The sequence below is a fragment of the Ictidomys tridecemlineatus genome, chromosome 3 (genome assembly GCF_052094955.1).
Source record: "Ictidomys tridecemlineatus isolate mIctTri1 chromosome 3, mIctTri1.hap1, whole genome shotgun sequence".
Taxonomy (NCBI): Eukaryota; Metazoa; Chordata; class Mammalia; order Rodentia; family Sciuridae; genus Ictidomys; species Ictidomys tridecemlineatus.
In genome coordinates, this window is record NC_135479.1 from 49,856,924 (window position 1) to 49,884,094 (window position 27,171).

At 36.8% G+C, this 27,171-nt stretch overlaps 1 protein-coding gene across 1 annotated transcript in view; it reads right to left on the bottom strand.

Moving 5' to 3' along the window:
- Rabep1 (rabaptin, RAB GTPase binding effector protein 1) overlaps positions 1-27,171 on the bottom strand; it is a 97,410-nt gene that overhangs the window by 3,267 nt on the left and 66,972 nt on the right. The window contains exons 9-17 of the mRNA XM_078042720.1: positions 23,439-23,906; positions 21,978-22,082; positions 19,588-19,704; positions 12,345-12,443; positions 7,505-7,645; positions 4,685-4,874; positions 3,859-3,914; positions 1,073-1,171; positions 49-165 (exon numbers count right to left, since the gene is read on the bottom strand). Coding sequence (XP_077898846.1) covers positions 49-165; positions 1,073-1,171; positions 3,859-3,914; positions 4,685-4,874; positions 7,505-7,645; positions 12,345-12,443; positions 19,588-19,704; positions 21,978-22,082; positions 23,439-23,906 — 1,392 coding nt within the window. The remainder of the gene's footprint in view (positions 1-48; positions 166-1,072; positions 1,172-3,858; positions 3,915-4,684; positions 4,875-7,504; positions 7,646-12,344; positions 12,444-19,587; positions 19,705-21,977; positions 22,083-23,438; positions 23,907-27,171) is intronic.

A 27,171-nucleotide genomic window follows, 5' to 3' on the forward strand; every position in this document is an offset into this window, starting at 1 on the left:
GCAAGATTCTCTCCCCACAGTTCCACAGTGGTTCCCCAAATGCCTCACCTGAAGGGTCTGAGAAAGCTTTACAAAATCTCTCTGGACTTGTTCACTGACATCTAATTCTGTCTGTAATCTCTGAGCTTTGTTCTTCTCTTCAAACATTAGTTGCTCAACAGCAGCCTAAAATATAAAAGTTTTGAATGTTAATGCCAAAGAGGCAAAGGTCAGAATTACTCAGAAACTTAAACTTGTTACCTACTCCTAGGGAAGATATCTCCCATATCCCACTAATCTCTATCTATAGGGCGAGGGTGCAAACTGGCCAAGATATCTGCTCTAGGATCTAAAATGAATTGGACACAAAAGCCAGGATAAAAATGGATTAAAGTACTGCACCAGCTACCTCCAGCAACTGGTGACAGTGATTAATATAAAAACAGCTGCTAAGATCAGTAGCTGTCACAGCAACAGGGATAGAAACCTCAGGATTTCCTCTGACAATCACAATAAACAAATATCCACCAGGAAAATTCTCAGTAAATATGCCCCAGTCTTCCTTATAGCACAAAACTTCAGCAGAATGTGAACTGTTGCCTTTCTAAAGACAAGTGGCTATTGAATAACACCAACAGAACATTTCTGCACCTAAATGTCTGACCACACAGTTCAATAAGATGCTTTCTAGGCAACTCTCCCTACAATTAGCCAAATGCCCTTCAATTCTAACTGGATCAATCAATTCAGGCAGTAAATGTGGTTCAATACAATCATATGATCTGACACATCATTCAAATGAAATGAACATTTCAAAGCATGTTTCTAACTGGGCATTGCCCAAGCTTGGTTTAATGGCCCTGATGGCCAGTTTGGCCTACTAAAGCCTATGACAGGCCTCTAGGGCTGGCAGAATGAAGATTTACTCCAACTCTGATTCAAATTCATTTTCTTTTTGCAAGCAGCTAGTCTTTCCTACTTTCAGAAGGTGATATTCCATACCAGCAATATTGGTTTGATTTGGTTTTGAAAACAATTAAGATGTGTTCCTACATTCTTAGCCTTAAAAGTTAAATAACCACAAAAATATCACCTTAGCAGCAGTCTCTTTCTTTAACTGGTCTTCCAAATTAATCTTTATCTCCTGAAGATTCTCAAGCTGTTGAGACTTCTCTCTAAATGTAGAATCCAACTGTAAAATTAAAAAGGAAAAAGCTGAACTTTACAAACTCCCTATAGGCCAGAGCATGCTGCCTAGAAAAGCCTACAGGCAATGTTTGGAATGTACTTCTCACCTTTTAATGTCTGGATTCTGTTTTTCCTTCCAGAACTATTTTTTCATTAACTACTTATTGGGTACCTACCATGTTCTAAGGCTTAGAGATGGAGAAATCAGGAGAGACCAGACATGTTAATTATGGCATATGAACCCAGAAGAAGGAAAAAGTACTTAATTCTGCCAGAAAACTTAAGAAGTATTTCCTAGAAGAAATGCTGCTTGGCTATTAAAAGATGAAAATGTTTATAGAAGCAGGAAAAGAGGGAGAAAAGAAACAGAGACACTCAAAAAAGAGGGAAACGGTGACATGCATAAAAATGCCTTCAGGAATGGTGGTGGGTTCTTAGCCACAGCAGTGTCAGGGCTGTAGAATTTGAGGCATGTCAGGCAAGAAGAGATCTCTGGCTGGCTAAGGAATACCAACTTGTCCTGTAACTAAAGGAAGCCACTGGAAGGTTTTTCAACAAGAGAGGTCATAGTTGAGTTTGTAATTTTTTGAAGATCACCTTGCTTTTAATATAGAGATGAATTTCAAGATGCTAAATTCAGGAGACAGGAAACAAGCTCTTTTTTGAAGCACATCCCCAGCGCTTTTGTGTGTGTATATATTTTATTTAGAGACAGGGTCTCACTGAGTTGCTTAGGGCCTCATTGCTTAGGGCCTCACTAAGTTGCTGAGGCTGGCTCATGATCCTCCTGCCTCAGCCTCTTGAGCTGCTGGGATTACAGGTGTGTACCACCTCACCTGGCTAGGAAACAAGCTCTTAAAATATTTAAGGTGAGAAGTGAGTCTGAAACCACACAGGGTGACAGTGGAGTAAAATGATAAGGTGTTAGTTATCTGAGTACAGTTTATTCCCTCTCTCATTTCTCCCACCCCCACCCCTGCTTTCTGGCACTAGGGACTGAGCCCAGAGCTTCACACACGTGGCTCACTGAGCCACACTACCAGCCCTATAGTCATCTCTATAATGCAATCATAGTAGTCAAGTGGAGGCAGAGACAGGCTGCAGCAGGTAAGGACTGCTTGTGAGGCCCCTCTTCAAGAGTGTCAGCAAGCCAGGAACAGTGGCACACACCTATTAATTCCAGCAAGGCAAGAAGATCACAAGTTCAAGGCCAGCCTGGGCAACCAGTGAGACCCTGCCTCAAAATAAAAAATAAAAAGGGCTGGGGTACAGCTCAGTGGTGGAGTACTTGCCTAGTATGTGTGAGGCCCTACTTTAAAAAAAAAAAAAAAAAAAAAAGATGTTGCACAAAAGCCAGGAATTCATGTAGTCCCAGCTACTTGTAAGGCTTAGGCAGGACAGCTTAAGACCTAGAGTTCAAGGCCAGCCTGAGCAACTCAGTGAGACCCTGTCTCAAAATAAAATTAAACAAGGGCTGAGAATGTAGCTCAGTGCCTGCCTAGCACATGCAAATCCAAGGACACAATCCCAAGCACTACAAACAAAATGTGGCAGTCAAGAAAAGAAAGGTGGCTTGAGAGAAGTGCAAAGAGAAACTTTCCCTTTTAATGGGAGACACCTGAACATATCTGAGTAATAGGAAAGATCAACAAAGAGCCCAAGACTCAGAGTGGAAGGCTGGAAAACACGAGAGGGATTCAGTGAAAGCACCTCTGCAGTGACATACTATGGTGAGAAACAGATCATCATTTTCTCAAGAAAGAAGAGAGAAAGCTGGGAATAAGAGCAGGAGAACAAGTGACCGAGGAGCCTGAAGATGGTCCTGCATTATGACTGCAGAGTGAGCTCAGCATCTGCTGAGTGTGAGGGATTTGAGGTGATAATGACTGAAGTAGTCCCACAGGGGATGGAAGAGAGACACCTTAGGACAAATGAAAGGCTGTCTGGGAACACCAGAGCCCCATCTAACAGCACGAGCAGAACTGATGGCATCAGCAGCCTGGGGACACCAGGTCTAAGCCAAAGTTGGGCAGTAATTAAATGAGGGCAGCAGAAGGACAAGGAATCTGGGGATTGGAGAATGTGCATGGAAGACTAGCTAAAGAGGCAAGGTGTTTAAGTTGCAGCTTGGAAGTAAAGAAAGCTAAGCCAAGAAGGAGTTACTTAATCCAAGAGAAAGGAAAAGTTAAAAGTTAAGGGAAGTGAAGAAGTGGAGGAAGTACCCAGAAGGACCTGTAGGAGTAAGACCAGGATGATGAAAGCTGTGGCCAAGGAGGACAGAGTGGAGGCCAAGATCTCCGACTAAAGGAATAAGGAGGCCAGGAACTGAATGGGTTACCTGTCACAGGTGTTGTGTTGTCTAAAAGAGGACTCCAAGCCAGCTAGACAGCATGCTCTACTTAGAAATGTTTTCTACACACTCCTACGGTAGCTTTATTGGAACATGATGTCAGGACCATGCCTGCCTGTTTCCCACGACAATGGAGACTCCAGGCTACCGTCAAGTCATCCTCTTTCCCTTTCCTCCTCCAGTCAACACAGCCTGACACACAACAGCCTCTCAATAAATGTTCATCATCATCCAAAGTTCCTTAAAGGCCAAGTATTGTGCTCAACTATTTCTTATTCCTTGGCTCTAAGATTAAATATCAACTGATTGTTGACAGAATTAATTTTAAACTTACGACTCACCTGTTCTTTTTCTACTTTTATTCTTTCTAATTCAGCCTTCAGACTAGAAATGGAAGCTGTAAGAGGAAAGGGGAGAAATATTAGCAATCATTTATTATTGTGCAGTATTTTTTTTTCTTAAGCTACACCAAAGGACTCAAATATATACTGAACATGGGGGAAAAGGTCCTTTCTCAAAACTATCCCCAACCAAGCAGCATCATTATCAAGCTCAGGTAAAGGCAGAGTTCACATGAAAGGACACTATAATAAACTACCTCTCCATCAAGTATACACATCTGACTGTCAGGGGAAAAAGATATTCCTAGCAGTTAACACATCAAAGTTCTACTTGGAAATATCACCCATCTAACTGCATTCCCAGTGGCCTGGATTCCAGTGTTGTTTTCTGTTAGTAACTGACAAAGAAAGGTCATCAGAGCTCCTAAAAAACACAAGATTTTTTGTTTTCAGTTTTTTAGTTGCCATATTACTAGATATATCAGAATATCTGAGAAAAATGGGTTGAATCCTTACTTTTTTCCTATACTTTCCTCTTTTCCACATCCTATGACCAACTATTAATTTTCACAATCAGAGAAGTTTTATTTAATCCCAGTGACTCAGGAGGATAAGTCAGGAAGATCCTAAGTTCTAGGCCAGCCTCAGCAACTTACTGAGACCCTATCTCAAAATAAAAATAATGAAGGGCCAGGTATAGCTCAGTGGTAGAGGACCCCTGGGTTAAATCTCTAGTACTGCTGCCCCCCCAACCCCCACCAAGAAAAAAAGGAAGTAAAAGTTTTATTTAGTAACCAATTCTACACTATATCACTTTTATCTTCACCTATTTCCTCCTTGCAGTTTTCTATTTCTAGCTGCAGAGTTTCTTCAAGGTTTTCTTTTAAACACTGTTCTGCTTGAATCTGCTCTTTTAGGAAAAGTATCTCAGCCTTCAGCTTTTCTTCCATGTGGTCTGCTGCTGTCCGCACATGAATGATGTTCTCACGGTATTTTAATACCAATTCCCGGAGCACCTGGATTCAAGAAACAAGTAGTTATTGGATTTGTGATGGTGAAAGGAAGTAAAGAAACAAAAGATCTTCTACAACCAGAATTTCAGATATTGTTCTAAATGATTCAAATATTAAGACTCTGATCTTTAACCCACATAGGGCTTCAAAGGCACGTCATGTCATGTTAATGCCCAATGTTTCAGAAGTAAGACAATTCCAGTCAAAAATGTGTGCTGTGAACTACATGTTTCCCTCAACCTATTTCCTAAGCAAAACAATTAAAATGTTAAATGACTTGCAATACTAGGTTCACTAGAAATAGTAGCTTAAGTGAAGGGGGGAAAAATCCTCAGGAGTAAGTGTGAACTCTAAGAGAATGAAATTTAATTACTTACCTATTTATTCATTTAAACTGAATATCTACCATAGGCAAAATAGCATCTCAAGCCAGAGCTAAGTAGCAAAGGATGCTTCTAAGGTGATTAGCTGTTTTTCTATAATAAATTCAGTGTGAGTCTTATTTTCCCCTAAATTTTAGTACTGGCATCTTCTAAAAATATTTCCAGTTATATCCTAAAGCAACTGTAAAGTAAAAACTGGTATTTTTAGATAACCTTTAAAATATAGAAATAAAAAGTCTATAGAGAATACAGAACAGAGAAGTCTTTCTGACCAAAAGAGAAAAGTATAACAACTATACTTTTCTATAGACAGCAGGTGATAGTACAGTGATTTTAAGCTAATAGCAAAGCACCCAGGTTTCCAATACTTTCTGATGAGCAAGGAGGAAGGCTCTCCTATGAAAGCCAGGAAACTGAACTAGACACAAGCTGTGGGAGGTGACTGCATGACTGCATGTGGCTAAAGGCAAGATAAACAATTGAATCTTTATAAATCGTCAAATAAGAGTAAAAAATAACAATAATGTTAAGATGTGCATAAGAAAAAAGAATGAGGTCTATATTGTAGAGGTTGAATCTACAGAACAGGTTTAAGGGAAACACAACTATAAATTTATTTAATGTTTGATTTTTAAATACTTTTTTAAAACAATTATAATTTAAGATACAAAAGAAAAAAGGACCTTACAAACAATATTTTTCTACTTCACTTTGAAATTGCTCTAAGAAATCTCATCTTCGCCTGTACTGCTTATGGGGTTTAGTCTAAGAAGATAATTTTTATATGTTCAAACATCTAGAAATAATTAGGCTGGGATTGTGGCTCAGTGGTAGAATGCTCACTTAACGAAACATCTAGAAATAAAAGTAAAAATTAAAAAAAAGAAAAAGAAAAGGGTATAAAAGTAGGATCAAGTTAAGGGGACAAATTTCCAAAGAAAACTGATTTTGTAGCCCAGATTCACCCAACCACAGAAGAATATAAGTGACCCAAAGTATTTTCTTTATGAACAGAAAGATGATGGGTGTAATTTGACCTTTCAGAGCTAGAAAAAAAAAATAAATATAAGGAGCCAATGTGGTGACTGCTTTTAATTTAATTTAAATTTTAATTTCTGGCATTCTCTCTATCTAGTTCTGAATAACTACACAGATCTTGAATTTGGCAAAAGATTCTTACACATGACCCCAAAAGCACAAGGAACAATAGAAAAGAATAGACAAACTGGACTTCATTAAAATTAAAATCTTTTGTGCTTCAAACGATACCACCAAGAAAGTCAAAATAGACAACCCCTCAAATGGAAGAAAACATTTGCAAATTGTATCTCATATAGGACTTATTCTAAATAATATAAAGAACTCTTATGACTCAGTAAGAAAAAGACAAATAATCTGATTTTTAAATTAACAAAGGATCTAAAAACATGTATCTAGGGAAGATATACAAAAGGCCAATAAGCACATGAAGAGATGTTCATTACCACTGGTCATTAGGGAAATGCAAATGAAAACCAAATGAATTACCATCTCAAACTCATTAGGATGGCTATAATCAAAAATAACAAGAAGTGTTGGCAAGGATGTGGAGGAATCCAAACTTTTACACACTGATGATGGGAAGACAAGATAGTTCTGTGCCACCGCTTTAGAAAACAGTTTAATTAGATTCCAATGATTTAAACAGAGTTCCCACATAACCTAGCAACTCCACTACAAGGTATATACCCAGAGAGATGAAAACATGGCCATACCAAACTCTGCATGTGGATGTTTATGCAGCATTATTTGTAACAGTCCCCAAATGGAAACAACCCAAATGTCCATTAACAGATAAAACATTCATACAATGGAGTTTTATTCAATCACTGAAGAAATAAATAGTGCTGCCCAGTGAAAGAAGTCAGACCCAAAATACTATGGAATGTGATATGATTCCATTCACATGAAAGGCCAGAATAGGCAATCTATAGAGATAGAAGGTAAATTAGTAGTTGGTTAATGTTGGGGGAGAGGGGGAACAGAAGTGATGGCTAAAGGGTAAGAGTTTGTTGTTGTTTTTTTGTTTTGTTTTTAATATTTATTTATTTATTTATTTACAGAGTCATAAAAGGAAGTTTTTTTTTTTAAGAAAGATTAAATTGTTTAGTAAATGAATTATATCTCAATAAAGTTGTTTTAAAAAAGAATTTATAGCCATTTCAAAAAACACACTTGTTTACATTTTGGATCACACAGGAAATACACTACCTCTATCGTGTCTGGGAGGATGAAGTCTTCTGCTTGCTGCAAGGACACATGTAAGCTATGCTTTCCCTGGAGGCTGTCATTGTCTTTCTGTAACCTCAGCAGCTCTTCTGAAACTTGTTCCCGTGACTGCATCAGCACTGCCTGAAATAGAAATAGATACTAATCACAGCCCGAAAAGTAATTCTGGTCTAGTGATAGCCAGACCAGAGAAAAATAAGGCCAAACCCAATGAGATTTGAGAATGGAGGGGTAATAAAGCTCGGCAAAACTTAGAGCAACTCAAGAATTTTTTTTTCTGATTGCAGCTTTTGTATTCAACAAGGAGATGGGCAATGAGACAAAGAAGTAAGCTCATTCTTCCATATTTCTATCAATATTTCAAAAATAATGAGGTTTTCCCCCTGCCCCCATCTCTCTGGGCTATAGAAGACCACAATCTCCAGCTCAATGGAAGTTACCAATTGAATCAAGGCCTATATGGAGGTGCGTAGCAGAACAGGCCTATAATCCAAACTACTTGGGAGGCAGAAGCAGGAGAATCACAAGTTCAAGACTAGATATCTTAGCAATATTCTGTCTCAAAATAAAGAATAGAAAGGACTGAGAGCTGGACACAGTGGCGTATACCTGCAATCCCAGCAGCTTTGGGGGCTGAGGTAAGAGATTTAAGAGGTACTAAGCAACTTAGTGAGACCCTGTCTCAAATATTAAAAATCTGAAAAGGACTGGGAATGTGGCTCAGTGGTTAAGCACCTCTGGGTTCAATATCCAGGAAAAGGAAGAGAAGAAAGAGAAGAAAAAGACCGCATCAAATGGAGATGTCCTCTAAGACAACTCCTGTCCTTAGGGCATGTATTCAACAGGAAGTGTAGCAAAATAAAAAGCAGTGTCTTCCTCTTCCATTACATGCATGTCTGTTCAAATCTAGGATCACTGTGAATGTCCCAGCAGTCCCAATGCTGCAAGCCATCAAGAGGATCTAAGCTCAGTTAACATGGCCCTTGAGAAGCTCATTCTTAAAACAGAATATGCTTATATTCTTCCATTTGCTCAAGTGTAAAATAATTTTAGATATTTCATATTAATTTGTATAAATATAAGTTATTCTAGCTAATTTGAGTAGAAGTTATTATACTACAAAATTATTTCATTTCTGCTAATTTTTAATACTAAGTCATTTGCCATAAGGGCATACATAATGTAGATTACTCACTCATCTAATATTTATTCAGCAGCTACTCTCTGTGGTAGATGTTTTTCTGCCCATAGGGAATGTAAAGACAAAAGAGAAAGAGAGAGACTTTGCTCTGAAAAAGCTAAAAGTCAAGTAGAGAAAGACAAGTATACCAAAGCAAGTGCTATAACAAAAACTATACTGAGCAATAAAAGGACAAAGGGGTACCTAATTAGGGGAAGGAAGAGGAGGTGATGAACGAGCTGCATTCTGAAGGACAAACAGGCTGCAGATAGGCAGTCAAAATCATACACAAATTTTGGTTAAGCTCCACCAGCTCTTATTTTGTTTTTTTTATTTTAAATATTTATTTTTTAGTTGTAGGTGGACACAATACCTTTATTTTATTTTTATGTGGTACTGAGGAATGAACCCAGTGCTTCACACATGCTAGGCAAGCACTCTTCCTCTGAGCCACAACCCCAGTCCTGGCTCTTATTTTCTTTAGGCTACAATCACCTGTGTTTTATGATCATTTTTCCATTCATTTATAACTAAATATTAGCATCCTACTACCTTTTGAGTATGAAAAAAATAAAAAGAAGAAAATGAGTGGTTTTTTTTCCTTCCTCTCTCCCTTTTATAAAAAAAAAAAATAGTTGTGTGTGGTTGGCATGTTTAAAAAAAAAATGGGGGCTGGAGATGTAGCTCTATGATTAAGCACCCTGGGTTCAATCCCCAGTACCAAAAAAAAAAAAAAAAAAAATTAAAACAGAAGAATAAGTCAAACACAAAGTGAAATGATTATGTATGGAAGCAGATAAAAATTGGGTGAAAGGGGCTGGGGTTGTGGCTCAGCGGTAAAGTGCTCGCTCAGCATGTGCAAGGCCCTGGGTTTGATCCTCAGCACCACATTAAAAAAAAATAAAGGTATTGTGTCCAACTACAACTAAAAAATAAATATTAAAAAAATATTTTTTAAAAAAGAAATTGGGTAAAAGGGATAGGAAAGAGAAGAGTATACACATTTAACCAGGCTACATTTTTTTTTTAAAAAGTAATCAAGAAAGAAAAGTGGACATATGAAAATGTAGTACAAACAGAAACAAAGATACAAAACAAAGTACAAAACAAACTATGTATCAAATTGATAATATAACCAAAAAGAAAATTCAACTCATGTAACTTCTGAACACAGTACCCAAACTGGAATCCTTTACTTTGTATACATTCTAAGGGGAGAAACAACTACAAAGAAATGTTGAATTTTACTTGGTAAGTTAACTGTTAATAGCAATACTGATGCAGCCTGAAATTATTTTATCTCCACCTTAACCAATTAATCATATTTAACATCACTAATAATGGAACTACTCATCGTTATGTGCCTCATGATGTTATAAACTTAGGTAATATTCTTGCCCAAATGTCTGACTTAAACTTAATCATGAGGAAAAAATCAGAATAAGTCAAACACAAACTGAAATAATTATGTATGGGAGCAGATAGAAATACATTCTGCAAGACAATTAGCTTAAAACATTCTACAAGGCAACTGGACTAGACTCTTCAAAAACATTAAGGTCATTAAAAGGGGGAGGTCTGTTCTAGATTAAAGGAGACTAAAGTAACATGATAACAAAATGCAATATGTAGGGGCTGGGGTTGTGGCTCAGCGGTAGAGTGCTCACCTAGCACGTTCAAGGCCCTGGGTTCGATAATCAGCACTGAATAAAAATAAAAAAAATAAAGATACTGTGACCAACTACAACTAAAAAATAAATATTTTTTAAAAATGTAATGAGATCCTTGATTGGTTCCTGAACCAAAAAAAAAAAGAAAGAAAAAGTCACAATCACCACACCAAAAAAAAAAAAAAAAAAAAATCAAGAAATATTAGGGACAATTAGCTAAACTTTGAGAATGTAATGAGGGCTGGGATATAGCTCAGTTGGTAGAGTGCTTGCCTTACATGCACAAGGCCTTGGGTTCAATCTCCAGTACCATCAAAAAAAAAAAAAAAGAATGTAATAAGTATTATGGTCACGTAGAACATCTTAGGAATATTGAGAATTTACAAGTATCATGATGTCTATGACTCAATTCCAAATAAGTAGCAGAAACAAACCACAACATACATAAGCACAAATGATACAGCAAATGCACTGAAGTAGCAAAAGATTAGCAACTGGTGTACTAACATGAAGGTATCTCAGGAGTTGATTCCATAAACTTCCCTGCAGGTTTGAAATTTTTCAAAATAAAATGTTAGGGAAAAATATTAAGATTCCTAAGTCCTACTATAGTCACTCTGCAGTGGTCTGAGAGATTGAGCTTTTCTCTCAGCATAAGAACTATTCGTGCTAATTTTGAGAAAATGATAAAAAGATTGGAGTTAACAAGACCTCAACCTTAATTCCAACAATTCTCCAATGTCACCCTGCAACACACTTGTTTAAAGTGGAATCAACCTGAAAAGTGTCTGCAAAGGAAGAGGGCCTCCAAAAGACAAGAAAGAAGAAGGTGCAAGGGGACCACAGCAGAAAACCTTGTCATCATTTATTTGATTGTTATTTTGTGTTCTCTGATCTGAGAATCAATTTGAACTCTCCAGTCAGTGATTAGGATGGGTCTTCCCAGCCAAGAGGGCCAGGGCTCAGGGATCTGCTCCAAGTGCATTCCAGACAATGGCTAAATGCCAATCAAAAACAAATCATTACCATTCCACATATAGACTTTTGTTTCTGTCCTTTTTATTTTTATTTTTTTATTTTTTTAAATCAGTCATGGCTGAAACTAAAAAGGAAAAGAAAGTGGGGAGCAGGGGTCTCATGAAAATCTAAGGGAGACCAGTAGAGTAAAGGAAGGAATAGAGAGACTGGAGAAACACTGGCCAATGCATGTATGAATATGTAACTGAATCCCACTATTATGTATAATTATGAACCAATAAATATGGGAAAAAAATAAATTGTCAGCCCTAGATGACTGAGTAAGAAGCAGCTTTGTATGGTCATGCCAGCAGGACCAACTCTGCCATAATTTACTCAGGCTACCAGATGCAGGATTCCAACTTTGAGAAAAAGGATGCATGAGGCAAATACAGCCAAGCTTGTGATGAAGGAAGCCTGAGCTTGGGAACTACTTTGCAAAGGCTCCAGCCAACCCTTGTTCTTAAAGCTCTCTGCTTTCATCCCTTTCAGAATTGATGGCTTCCAGAAAGTTCCCCTAATCCACAATAGGCACAATATATATTTTTTCATAATCCCCACAAAATTACTGAAGTTATTCAAAGTAAATTAGCTGTCCAGGAAAAGCACAATGACTGCTCAAAAAGCTGTACCAACTAAAACTCATGAGAGATTTCAATTTTTTAGCTTGTATTTGGAATTGAAAATTAAACATTGATCCACACTTTATTGTGTTTAAGTTTCCAAAATCAGAAAAATAAATTGTGTTAAATAAAGATGAGAGATTGAGGAGAAGGGTGAGGTTGGTTAAAAAAAGGAAAGATGTCTTTGCAGTATTTTGTCTACTACTTTCATCCCATAGGCTCTGTAGAACATAGCAGTAACCACTTTGAACAAGGTGAAAAAGTCACGTCAGAAGATTTAAAGATGGACAAGGAATAAATGTATGTAACACGTATTTAAAATATTGACTTACCATCTGTTCTTGAACATCCCTCTTTGCCTGGGAAAAGCCCTGCTGCAACTCTTCAAGTAAGATTTCTGATGCTTGGGCTCTTAGGACAAGTGCAGAGATCTTAAACAAAATGCATACATGAAAAATATACAGTTAGCAAATTAAATATTCTGAAATTAACAGTGCCATCTTCTGATTATTCTGGGTTCAGAATGAATATTTTACTGGTCCGTGGTGACCATCTCTTCTTTTAACAGACACATGCTCATGTGTTGTATATAAAGTACCAACCTTTCAGATAACCCAAGGTGCTGCCATGACCAAACAGCATTATATGGCTTTCTAGACAGATGTGAAACCAAGTGAACTAGTGACAGATAACAGTTTTTAAAAGACTAAAATTTTTTCATGGCATTTGCAGGTAAATGGATGGCATTGGGGAAGATAATGCTAAGTGAAGTTAGCCAATCCCAAAAAAACAAATGCTGAATGTTTTCTCTGATATAAGGAGTCTGATTCATAGTGGGGTAGGGAGCGGGAGCATGGGAGGAATAGACAAACTCTAGATAAAGCAGAGGGGTGGGAGGGAAAGGGAAGGGGCAGGGGGTTAGCAAGGATGGTGAAATATGATGGACATCATTATACAAAGTACATGTATAAAGACATGAATTGGTGTCAACATACTTTATATACAACCAGAGATATGAAAAATTTTGCTATATATGTGTAATAAGAATTGTAAGGCATTCCACTGTCACTTATTTTTAAAAAATCAATAAAAAATAAAAATTTTTAAAAAGACAAAAAAAAGACTAAAATTCAAAAAAAAAAAATCAATAAAAAATTGGAGCTGTCTCCACACACAAAAGGTATACATTTCAAAGAAAAAAAAATTAATCTTTTCTGAACTAGCTACAATCTTCTAAGATGGAATACTGAAGGGCAATACCTACACAATTAACATCACTGAATTAACACCTTTGAATTAGTTTTAATGTTCTTAGGGACTTTGATGACTTAAAAATATAATATAAATGGAAATAATCTGTCTACATGTTTTTAAAATGATTACTGTCTGAATTCTTATAGTGGCAGATTTTGGAATATGAACTAACTAACCTACCTGAGAATCAGAAAAACTGTATGAAATTATAAATTATATTACTTGAAGACACTGGAAAACTAACAAAGAAAAAAAAATCTCAGAGCTAAGGACCAGGCTGAGGACATGTGGAGAGTATAGTATCTGAAATAGTTCTCTAGAAGCATGTACCTACTTCAGAAGAAACAGACATGATACCCAGAAGCTGAGCAGGATGTTTAAAAACCCCAGGATAGGGTAGCAAAAGTGAAGAGCCCAGGACATAATTAAGCAAAGGGACTCCTGGGATAAACATCCCACACTTGGTTTGGGTTCCCAGAGGCCCACATCCTAGGGAAAGGGAACAATTTTAAATAATCTAACCTTCATAACTATATATAAGCCAGGCACAGTGATGCATGCCTGTAATCTCAGTGGTTTGGGAGGCTGAGGCAGGAGGATTGCAAGTTCAAAGTCAGTCTCAGCAACTTAGCAAGGCCCTAAGCAACTCAGCAAAACCTTGTCTCAAAGTTTAAAAAAAAAAAAGAAAAAAAACTATATATAATCCCAATTCCTGTAACTAGATTAAAGTGATTCAGCACTTTGAATACCACGAGGCCTCCCTCTCATAAGGAAAATGACATCATCGTAGGCTTTATTATTATTTCAGTAACTTTTCAACATACAATATGCAACACTCAAATGTAACTACAGAAGAAATATACTTAAAAACAGACAAAAGAAACAGGTCTACAATACCAGATATGTAAATTATTAGAAACTTATTTAAAGATTGAAAAGACAAAATTTGGAACTGCCAGAAAACTAATGAAGAGTAACCAAATGGAAAATAATACATTGAAAAAAATAAATAACTCAAATGATAAATTTAAAGGATGGGTTTACAGAAAAGACCCATTTGAAGAAAAAATTAGTGCACTAAAAACAATACATTTGAAAAAAACAAAGGTAATACAATGGAAAATATAGAAGTTAAAAGGTGCATGGATGAAATGAGAAAGTCTAATATGTATATAAACATTTAAAGAAATAACAGCTAATGGAAATATCTAGTAGAGCTGAAAAATAAGCCTATGCAATAACCTTGTAATTTTACTCCTAAATTCTGGATGTATTCAACAGAAACGAACCCACATGTGTACCAAAAAACATGTACAAGAATATTCATAGAAAACTTGACACCAAAAATCAGAAAAAACCCAAAGTCCCTCAGTTTTATCAATATAAGAGAATATTCAAAGTATTAAAAATAACTGCTAACACAGAGAATATGGATGAAGATACATGATTAAGAGCAAAGAAACAAGATACTAAAGGCTATACACTATACAATTCCAATTATATGAAGTTCAAGAACAAGAAATAACTGAAACAGTGTCAAAATTCATAACAATGGCCAACTCTATATGCAGGTAGGTGGAGTATTTACTGACCAAGAAAGGGCATGAGGTGTATGAGAAATGATCTGAATCTTGATCTAGATGATGATCCTGGTAATATCTTTCACATGTTGAAATTCATCAAACTATACACTTGAGATTTGTGAACTTCACTTTGTATACTGTTCAACGAAAAATGAGCTCTTAAGGAGAGATAATGGCTGGAAATTTTCCAGTTATGATATAAGACATCAACTTGGAGATCCAAGAAACACTGTGAAACCCAAACAGGAAAAATATACCCAGGTGTAGCTAAGTAAAACAATGAAAAACAAGACAAAATGAACATCTTTAAAATAGCTAGAAAAAATATGCATTTAGCTTTAAAGAAGCCAAAATAAGACCAATAGCTGGCTTTTCACCAGAAACATGGAAGCCAGAAGCAATGGAATAATAATCTCAAAGTGCTTAAGAAAATAGTATAAGTAATTAGAATTCTAACACTGGCAAAAGTGTCCATCTTGTAAGAAAGTAGAAAGAAAAAGTTACCTCTGAGAAACTAAATGAGAGAGAATCAAGACTTCTGGTGCTGTCGAGATGGACTCTGCCATTAAGACTTTTCTTTCACTGATTACAACTAAAAACTATGGATAAAAATATAAAAAGTCATTACTGAGGACCATGAAAAAGAGGCAAAAGTAGAAAGATTAAGAAGAAAAAAAAAATCAAAACCAGAAAAAGCAATTTATACAGAAAAGAGTTTCCTGTTTACTTGCTCTTTTTACCCTACTTTCTCACTGCATCAATCTGAATGCAGTCCTAGCTGTGAACTGCAGCAGGATAGGAGATAATACTTTCTGGCCACGATGCCAAGAACAGGCTCTCTGTGAGCCACACAGCATGGGGATAATCTTAGAGAGATGAGAGCTAAAAAAAGGATCCTCAAATTATGAATATGAACCAGCAATGGTCCTATACTCACCTGTGAGTTGGCACAGAAGACCAGACCCAAAGCAGCATAACAAAGACTTTGGAAAACTGAACACGCATTAGAGAAACTACCAATTCAAACAAATTAAAAGAGAACTTGAAATTAAAACTAACTGATATTTCACCTCACTCCAACCAGATGGCAATTATCAAGAATATAAGTAAAAATAAATGTTGGCAAGAATGTCAGGGGAAAAGTACACTCATACAATGCTGATGGAACTGCAAATTGGTGCAACCACCCTGGAAAGCAGTATGGAGATTCCTCAGAAAGCTTGGAATGAAACCACCATTTGATCCAATTATCCCACTCCTTGGCATACACCCAAAGGACTTAAAATATGCATACCACAGTGACACAGGCACATCAATGTTTATAGCAACTAAATTCACGGCAGCTAAGCTATGGAACCAACTTAGTTGCCCTTCAACAAATGAGTGGATAAAGAAAATGTAATATATATACACAATGGAAGATTACTCCGCCATAAAGAAGAATGAAATCATGGCATTTGCCAGTAAACAGATGGAACTGGAGACTATCATGCTAAGAAAAGTAAGCCAATCCCCCCAAAACCAAAGGCCAAATGTTCTCTCTGATATGTGAATGCTAACTCACAGTAAGGGAGTGGGGAGTAGAAGTTCACTGGAATAGAAAAAGGTGAATGAACGGGAAGGAAGGGAAGATGGGAATAGGAGAGACAGTAAAATGAACTGGACATAATTTTCCTATGTTCATATACAAATACACAACCAATGTAACTCATATGATGTACAATGACAAAAATGGTAAGTTATACTTCATATATGTATGTCAATATATTCTACTATCAAGTATAACTAAAAAGAACAAATAAAAAATTAAAATAAATAAGTAAAAGAGAGAACTTGGGCACTGAATCCAATCATGTTGACTACCTCCTATAACAAAACAATACAAAACCATCAACATTATCCAAAGGATTTTAACAGAACCCAGAGTCTCATAATAAAATATTCCTAATTCCCAAGACACTATAAATAAATTTGACACAGAAAGAACAAGAAAAATGTGACCAATGCTCAAGAGGAAAGAAAATCAACAGATGCCAAACCATAATGATCCAAGTTAGATTATCAAAGGTATTGAAGTGGCTATTATAACTAAGCTTCATGAGGTAAAGGTAAATGCTTTGAAATGAATGAAAAGATAGCTCTCTAAAAAAAAAAAAGAACTAAATAAAATTTTATTATAAATCAGTATAGAATTTGGCACAAAAACAGACCAATGGAACAAAGTCGTGAAATTAACCCACACATATATACACTTGATAAATGATAAAGATGACCTTGCAGGGCAATGGGGAAAAGATGATATTTTCACAACACAGTACACAAACTGACTACCTAAATTATTTTTTATTTTTGTTTATTTACCTGTACCTATGGAGATTGAACCCATCTTTATACAAGATACTAAGTACATACTACATCCCAGTTCCTTTGGCTATATATGTGAAAAAATAAAATTTTACCCTTACCTACATCAAATAGATAGTGGCATGTATGTATAAACCAATTCCATATAAATTTTTTATATAAACATAAACAACTTCATTCAATGCAACTTCTATTAAGCTAAAATATGAAAATATCTTCATAATTACAGTATAAGAGAAGATTATTTTAAAAATCAGGACAGGGCTAGGGTTTTGGCTCAGTGGTAGAGCACTTGCCTAGCATGTGTGAGGCACTGGGTTCAATACTCAATACCACAATATAAATAAATAAATTAGATAAAGGTCCATCAACAACTTAAGGACAAAAATCAATAACCATAAAGATCAATAAATCTGAGTATATTAAAATGAAGAACTTCTACACATCAGAGTACTATTTAAGACATAAGCTACTGAGTAGAAAATGTATGCAGCACATATAATCAAAAGGCTCTGATGAGATCATATAACAAGCACCAAGCAAATCAAGAACCAACAAAAAAGATGAAAAAAGAGCATAGGACTTGAGCAGGATTCCCTCCCTCCCCCCCCTCCCCCCTCCCTCTCGTAAGTGTATATGCACACACACAATATCCAACAGCCAATAAATGTAAAAAATGCTAAATAATTTCAGTGGTCATCAAAGAAATGCAAACTAAGCCACAATGAAATATCATCCATTACACATCCACCAAAATGACTATAATTAAAGTAATAAGATAAAGTTTTTCAAGACCTTGGGTTCTTCTCATACATCACTGGTGGGAGTATAAACTGGTATAACCACTTTGGAAAACAGACAGGTATTTTTATCTACTAAAGGTGAATATACATATTTTGACCTTTTTTATTTGCAGTACTAGAAACTAAGCCCAGAGATACTCTATCACTGAGCTATACTCCCAGCTTTTTTTTTTTTTCCCTCTTCTCTCTCTTTTTTGAGACAAGGTTTGGCTAAATTGCCAAGGCTGGCCTTGAACTTTTAATCCTCCTTCCTCCTGAGTAGCTGGAATCACCAGCATCCACCACTGTGTCTGGCTATTTTGAGCATTTTGAACCAGATATTCTTTCTCCTAGATATAGACCTAAAAGAAACATGTTCACCAAACCCTATACAGAAATTTCAAAGTAATATTATTCATGATATCCCAGAACTGGAAACAACTAAAATGTCCATCAACATTAGTACAGATAAACTATGGTATATCCACTCAATATTACAACCACATGACATTGAAAATCCACCAGGCACAGTGGCATATACTTATAATCCTAGCAGCTCAGGAGGCTGAGACATGAGGATCATGAGTTCAAAGCCAGCCTCAGCAACTTAGTGAGGCCCTAAGCAATTCAGCGAGACCCTGTCTCTAAACAATAAAATATTTTTTAAAAAGGGCTGGGGGTGTGGCTCAGTGGTTAAGTGCCCCCGAGTTTAATCCCCGGTATCAAAAAATAAAATAACCACTACATGCATCAAGGCAGTACTTTCATATCCTGCCAAGTGAAGGAAGACAAATGCAAAAGAATACCTACTATGTCTCTTTTTAAAAATCAGAAAATGAACAAAACTAATGGTGTTAGGACAACAGTTACTTCTGTGTAGGAGGCTGTAAGTGATGGGGCTTAAGTGAAGGCTTCTGGGATACTGGCTAATGTTCAACTTGATCAAAGGGATGGTTACAAAGATGTTATCTGTTGATATAGTTATTGGATTATTTATACGGATGTTTTATCTAAAAATCCTAATAATAAAAAGCTGGGCACAGTGCTGCACACTTTTAATTCCATCTATTCTAAGGTGGAAGCAGGAGGATCAAATGTTTGAGGTCAGCCTTGGCAAACTAGTGAGACCTTGTCTCTAAATCTGGCAAAAAAAAAAAAAAAAAAGCAGAGGGCTGGGGATGTAGCTCAGTAGTAGAGAACCCCTGGATTCAATCCCCAGCATAAACACATAATAACTAACAAAGGGGAGAAGGAGAATCAGAGCCCCCTGATGTTAACTGATTATTAAGGGCAAAAGAAACATAACTAGCTGGGCACAGAAACATAACTAGCTGGCACACACCTTAATCCCAGCAGCTTGTGAGGCTGAGGCAAGAGGATTACAAGTTCAAAACTAGCCTCAGCAGCTTAATGATGCTAAGCAACTCATCGAGACCCTGTCTCTAAATAAAATACACAATAAGGCCGGGGATGTGGCTCAGTGGTCAAGTGCCCCTGAGTTCAATCCCTGGTACCAAAAGAAAAAAAAAAAGAAACATGACTATATTTTTACCCTGTCATTCCTATGGGTTACAATCTAAAACCCCATTTACCTGATGGCTTGAATCCTCAGTGCTCTGCTTAATGAAGTCTTCCAGCTCCTGTTTATCTTTCATTGTCTTCTCCAGCTGGTCATTAGCTTGCCTTAGCATCACCTGCAGTTTTTTCACCTGTGTAATTAAAAACGTCAATTAAAAGGGAGAACTAGGTTTTTTTTCTTTTTGGTGAAAAGGATCAAATGGAGGGCCTCGCACTTATTGGCAAGTGCTTTACTACTAAGCTAAATCACAAGTCCAGAATTATTTAGTGAATTAAAAAACAAAAAAAGGCAAAAACTATTTTTCAATCTATTTTTTCCTGAAAAACACCATAAGATTTGTCATTCTGAAGTAAATGAGATGAATGACCTCAAGTGACAACTGTGTTGTGCTTTACAGTTAACAAGTCATTTTTTCACATACATCTCACTTGAAAATTGCCTTTCTTCTGGACACTCTCAGCCCTAACAATGGACTACCTAGTTCTCCTCTATTCTCTGCCTCTGATCTATAATCCACACAAACACTATAAATATTACAAAACTGAAATACAATAATTTCTCTACTTAAAAGCACATGAATGCCTCCCAAAAGCCTTCTGATCAATTTAAACCCCTCCCATCACTGGCCCTTAGTGATCTCATTCTGGCCTAGGGTTCCTTTAAACACCACAGAACCACTCAGACACTTCCTAGAACACACACTTTTCTTTCGTAACTCTTTCCTCTAGACCTCTTTCTTCTCCCTGAACTCCCTATCTCTCCTTCACCACTTCTTTTTTTTTAATTAATTAATTTATTTATTTTTAGGTGTAGATGGACACAACACAATGCCTTTATTTTTATGTGGTGCTGAGAATTGAACCCGGGTCCCGCTCATGCTAGGCAAGTGCTCTACTGCTGAGCCACAATCCCAGCCCCTCCTTCTTTTCCCAACTAATTTTTACCCAGGCTCTACAAAAACTTAGTTCAAATGTTGCCTTTCCTGAACCCATGGTTAAGGTGGATGCCCTCCTTAATTTCTATGTGTACCTCTCCAGGAACAAACTATATTGAACTACTGTTTCGGTTCGCAACACTAAAAAACACTAAAAGCTTCACGGGGGTTGAAATTTTCTTCTAGCTGCATCTGAATCACCAGGACCCAGCATAATGCCAGGTGTAGATGAGGCATCAGTGAATGTTTATGGAAATGGCTAAGGAACCCAAGATAGCCCATTACCATGCTACACTACCAAAGACAAACTATATTAGTTTTGCAAATACCTTTAGAAATTTACCTAAGAACTATTTAAGAAAAAAAGCATATATGGAAGAACTCAATGCCAACAACATTGGAAATATATGTATATTTTTGTTTGTTTGTTTGTTTGTTTGGTACTGAGAATTGAACCACGGGCACTCTACCATTGAGCAACATCCCCATCCCCTTTTTGTTTTTGATTTTGAGACAGGGTCTCACTAAATTGCTGTGGTTAGCTTTGAACTTGTGATCCTCCTGCCTCAGCCTCCAAAGCTACTGGGATTGCAGGTATGCACCACTGCGCCCAGCTGACATTTGAAAATATTAAACCACCATTCTAATTTGCTTGAAGTTCTTTTTATTTTCAGTTGTTGATGGAAATTTATTTTATTCATTTATTTATATGTAGTACTGAGAACCGAACTCAGTGTCTCACATATAGTAGGCAATTGTTTTACCAGTGAGCCACAACCCCAGCCCTGCTTAAAGTTCTTTTGAAGACTAAGAGAATAGTGTTCAAAACAACCAAAGGTCAGTTAAGAAATAGAAGAAAAATAATCTTTTCCTTACATATACTTTCAACAAATCTACTCTCATGAAATTCTACATTATTTCCTAAATTGTATCAAGGTACTCATCATTCAACACTGTGTTTGGACAAGTACTTAACTGTCAATTTCAGCATTCCAAATTTACCAAACTTAATCTCTGTGACCCTGTAAATTAATCTTAATCAATTCAACAAATTTATGCCAAGAAGTAGACAATAAGCAATGAAGATTCCAAATTCTGATTAATCACATTCAATTAAGCTTTTGTTCTACAGAGGCCATGTTCAACCTCTTCTGTCCCTAGTCTTCATATCATGAAGTTTTCCAGATCAATGCCAATATCAAGTGTAGACAGTGGGTGGAAAGGGTAAGGTGGGAGAGGAGTGAGGGTGCTCCTCTAAGAGCTGAGGTGATCCAAATAGTATTGGTACATTAATAAAACACAGGTAACACCAAGGGACTCCTGCTGGAAATTTAACTGCCACTGTATGTGTCAGATTATCTCATAATTTAACAAGACAGATATGCTTCATTAAAGCAAATGGGGGGTAATTCTGTACCTCCAATGAAGACTACAACAGCTCCAATTTGGCATATCCAAATGAAACTCACCTGGTCTCTTGTTTCAGCCTCCTGAATTTGAATTCCTTGTAATTGTTTTTCATAATTGGAACACATATCACAACGTCTACCAAGTTTATTTCCAGCATTATGTACCTGAAGGGCACCAAAATTACTTTTTATCAAGCAGAACAAAATAATTCTTCATCACATACTTGAGGAATACATGCATAGTATTCTACTGATGTTACTCAAAGTATAGTACAGAATAAACAATTTCTCCATGGACTTTCAGAAAGAGTTTCAATTCAGGGTCACACTTTTTTTTTTTTTTGGTGATACTGGGGATTGAACTCAGGGCACTATGCATAGGAGATAGGAGTCAAGCACTCTACCAACTAAGCTATAATTCTAAAAAGTCATAATCTCCAGTACAAGTATAAGAGGAAAAGGAGGGAAACAACACATCAACAAGAGGCTGAGGGCCACAAAACACCATATTTGAGGAAAACACAAAGCAAGCAGACAATGCTACACCGCGGCACTCATAATTTAAATCAATAAAACTGGACCAATGAAAAAGGCAGAAAACACAAACAGTGCCAATTCCCCATTTCACCAGCTCCACTTATGAAATAGGTGTGAAACTATTAACTAGCACCTTCTCACATACGTTTTGCATGAGGCCAAGAATAGTTTCAGGCTTAACAGGCTGTTCCACTTACTTATCAAGCACTTCTTTAAAGAGAAGTAGCCCTGAGCAAAGGAAAGCCCCGGAATTCAGAAAACCAGGATTCTAACCCAGGTTTTGCTACTAGGTCAAGGGGAACACTTAAGCAATGCTTGATCTCTCAGAGCCAATTTCCTCATCTGGAAATTGGGGACAATCATGCCCTGATTGCCTCATTCTGATAAGAAAATTCAAAGAGATGAGGTAAGTAAAAGGGCTTTGTAATCTGTAACGCATTATGCCAATACATATTTAAGTTTCTATCTTCTAATTTTTCTGAGTTTGCAAATACCCTGAGGAGGAAAATTAAAGTTTATTAAAGTCTGACTTCTTATTAGTTTGCTTCCTTTTTTCTCCCATATTTTCTACCTACTCCTTAAACCACTACTCTGCATCAATCAATGATAAGCATTTGCATTTCAGTCCTAAAGGAAAGACAAACTGAATCCTGAAATACACTCATATTTAAGAAAGCTTCAAAACAAATTCAGCTATTCTAACTTAGTAATGTTAGGAAGGTTGTCCCAGCTTCTGAAGTATGACCTCAGGGGGAGAAATTCACAATCAACACCAATAGCTGGTTAGCACCCTTCTCTCTCACAGGCAGCAGGAAGAACCAAAGCAGACTATGACAGGTACCAGATAATCTGGATTAACACCTACTTGCTGGAAACACAAGCCTGCATTGACTCCAGGGACTATCTACTCAATGACCAATAAATCCCAGAGTTACAGTAATGCCCCTCAGACTGAACAAGAGGAACATATCATGAATAACTCACCTCTTTCTGCAGGAGATTCCACTCAGTCTCACTGACTAAGCGGTAACCACTGGGGGACACGTAAGCACTCTCCATTCCCTGGGTAACACTGGAGAGAAGGGATGCAGTCTCTTCCTGTTCTGGTGTCATAGCCTTGATTGCTCTTTCCTGATCTTTGGTTAACATAAACCCACTTGGCATCTGCAGTGACCCAAGGGATGCAGTATCAAAGTTCTCAGATACTGAATCTGCTCCTACCAGTGGTCCAAAATCCGACTCATCCAGGTTTCCAGCAGATTTTGCTTTGTAATTATAGCCTAAAGCTTTGGATTGCAATGAGCCCGAGGTTCCCAAGCTGTCTGTAGACTGTGCTCTCCTGAGTCCATCTTTAAACATGTCATTGTCCGATTTACTAAATGGATCTCCAGATGGTAACAGCAAGTCTGCATCTAAGGAATGAACTGAACCATGGGTGCTGTCTAAGTGCTCCTGAAATGTGAAAAGAGATATTGCCAAATTAGACAATGTTCTGTATCTTCAAAATATATCATACATTAGGCATATTTTACCACATTACATGTGACAATCATTAACACAACCTTCATTTAATCATTATTCAGTATCTAAATATGTTGGGCACTAAGCAGGTGCATAAGCTAGACACAGTGGCACATGCCCATATTCCAATGACTTAGGAGGTTAAGGCAGGAGGATCACAAGTTCAAGCCCAGACTCAGCAACTTAGCAAGACTAATCAAATCAGCATAATCCTGTCTCAAAATAAAAAATAAAAAGGGCCAGGGATATAGTTCAGTAGTTAAGCACCCCTGGGAGACCGAGGCAAGAGGATTTCAAATTCAAAGCCAGCCTCAGCAACTTAGCGAGGCCCTAAGCAACTTAGCAAGACCCAGTCACACAACAAATAATAAAAAAGAGCCGGGGATGTGGCTCAGTGGTAAAGCACCTTTGGGTTCAATTCCCAGCACAAAAATTAATTAATTAATTAATTAATTAGGAAAATATTTCCACTTGGTATAGTAAAAAATTGGCATCTTTTATGTTAATTCCTCCGTTTCTTTATTTTCAAAGATTTTTACTTTTCTGAAACAGATGTCTGAAAACACAAACCTAGGCTATATGAAGGTAATGATGGTGAAAGTCCCAAATAAGTAACCTAATAAAAACTAGAATAAGAACCAATTCTGGTAGCTTACAAAAATTTTTTTCTTTAGCCAGGCATGGTGGTGCATAGCTATAATCCTAGCTACTCACGAGGCTGAGGCAAGAGGATCACAAATTCAAGGCCAGCCTAAGTAATTTAGTGAAATCCTTTCTCAAAATAAAATTTTAAAAGGGACAGGAATATAGCTCAGTGGTAAAGCACTTGCCTAGCATGTGTGAGGCCCTGTGTTCAAGCACCAGTATGGAGGGGGGAAAACACACTATGAAAATAATCAGATATATCCATACTGAATTTTGCCTAAGGAAAAATTATATATAATAGCATTACTTAATGAAAACTTCATGGTAGTAAAAAAACAGAACCAACCTGATGATTAATTATCACATTTTTTATTTCCTATATTTCATGATGTTTTAGTGTCTTAGAGGCCCTGATGGCTAGAGAGAGACTGTGCCTCCCAGAGTCAGCTAATGCCTAAAGATAATAAACAATTCACTTGACTATAACATACCTTTCATAAGTAAACCAGTCAATCCCAAAACCATACTCTAACCACCTCTTTTATCTGATTCCCATACCAAGCCACTACTTTCCCTGCCCTAAATCATCTCAGGAACAGATAGGAACCAAATGAAAGAGACCCCATAAACTACAAAGTCCATGGGAATCATTCAAATTAGCCAGTCCTGTACTGTTTGCCCTGCTCTGCTTAAGGAAACCCCAATGACTGTGGTCCATGCTTTCCCTTTGCTCCTTCTGCCTCCAGACCAGCTCTGGTGTTTCCCAATGAGGTCCTACAAGTCATGCTGCACCTCTCATTTCTAGGGGAATTTTGAGCTCAATGAAGGAATTCTTACCCAGCATGCAAGAACCCTGGGTTCAATTCACAATTTTTGGAGGGGGGAGGGACTAAAATTAAACAACTTCTAATGACATTGGCCTCTCCATGTTAACACCTAGTCACCTTTATAAATTAAAACCTGGGCACAAATTAGTTGGAAACTGACTAACAGAATTTTGGTATATTTACATTGCTGAAATTCTATCAACCATCAAATGTCATTTTTTGGGAAAACAATGATGTGTCAAAACCTTAAAGTACATTTAAGTGGGAGGAAAATGTATCTAAACTATTATGTAGTTGCAATATAAAATATGTTTTAAAAATACAAATAGAAACTTTTATGTTATCTTTGAAAAAGAAAATAGAGGGAAAGAAGAGACACACATCAAAAATGTTAGAGGTAAGTTTATCTCTGGGTAACAGGATTTTCATGACCTTTTCTTGTACTTTCCAAATTTTCCATAGTATTTCCATATTATTTTTGTATTGAGAAAAGCATATTATAAGCATCAGGTTAAAGAATATGTATGGTCCTATAAATTTCAAATGTCTTTAGCAATAAATCTATGTCTCCACAGCATTACATATTAATTTTAAACTACTGACTAAAGTAAAATCGTCATGACTTTTTTTTTTTTTTAGAGAGAGAGAGAGAGAGAACTTTTAATATTTACTTTATTTTTTATTGTTTTTTTTTCGGCGGACACAACATCTTTCTTTGTATGTGGTGCTAAGGATCAAACCCGGGCCGCATGCATATGCCAGGCAAGTGTGCTACCGCTTGAGCCACATCCTCAGCCCTCGTCATGACTTTTTTTTTTTTTTTAAAGAGAGAAAGAGAATTTTTAATATTTATTTTTTTTTAGTTTTTGGCGGACACAACATCTTTGTTGGTATGTGGTGCTGAGGATCGAACCCGGGCCGCACGCATGCCAGGCGAGCGCGCTACCGTTTGAGCCACATCCCCAGCCCCTCGTCATGACTTTTAACACAAAAAAGTATACTCAAAATTCAAACTCATCTGAAAATCTAAAAGGTATTTCAAATGTTAGAAAGTATATATACAATGTCATACAGATTTGTTAAGACATAAGCAAAAATAAGAAAAAATCATAGCAAATTTCCCTTTCCTGTTTTCCTGATTTTCAAACATTCCTGGATAGATAACTACATGATGCAAAATCCACATAATATTTGGCTGTATCCCAAAATTGAGAAATTCTCCTGGAGTTAACTATTAAGAAACACACAGCACAATACCGCCAAGTAGTTCTCAGTGTATGTTCCAAAATGAAGAATGTGCAAAAACAATTACATTGTAATTTTCAGTGTCTATGAGGATATTTTTAAAAGTCTTAACATTAAACTATCCATAATCATGAAAATATAAGCCACCAAGATGTAGATCATACATGAATCAGAATAAATCCTTAAACTACAGAGAAATGTGATGCCTCTCAAAGAAAAAAATATTTCACCCACCACCCCCTTTTTTTTTTTTTTTTTATTAGGGATTGAACCCAGGGACACTTAAACCTCTGAGTCACATCCCAAGCCCTTTTTATTTTTTATTTTAAGACAGGATCTTGTTAAGTTGCTCAGGGCCTTGCTAAGTTGCTGAGGCTGGGCTTTGAATTTGTGATCATCTTGCCTCTGCCTCCCAAGCTGCTGGGATTACAGGTATCTGCCACTGTGTCCAGCCCTTTATCCCAATTTAACTAATGCTT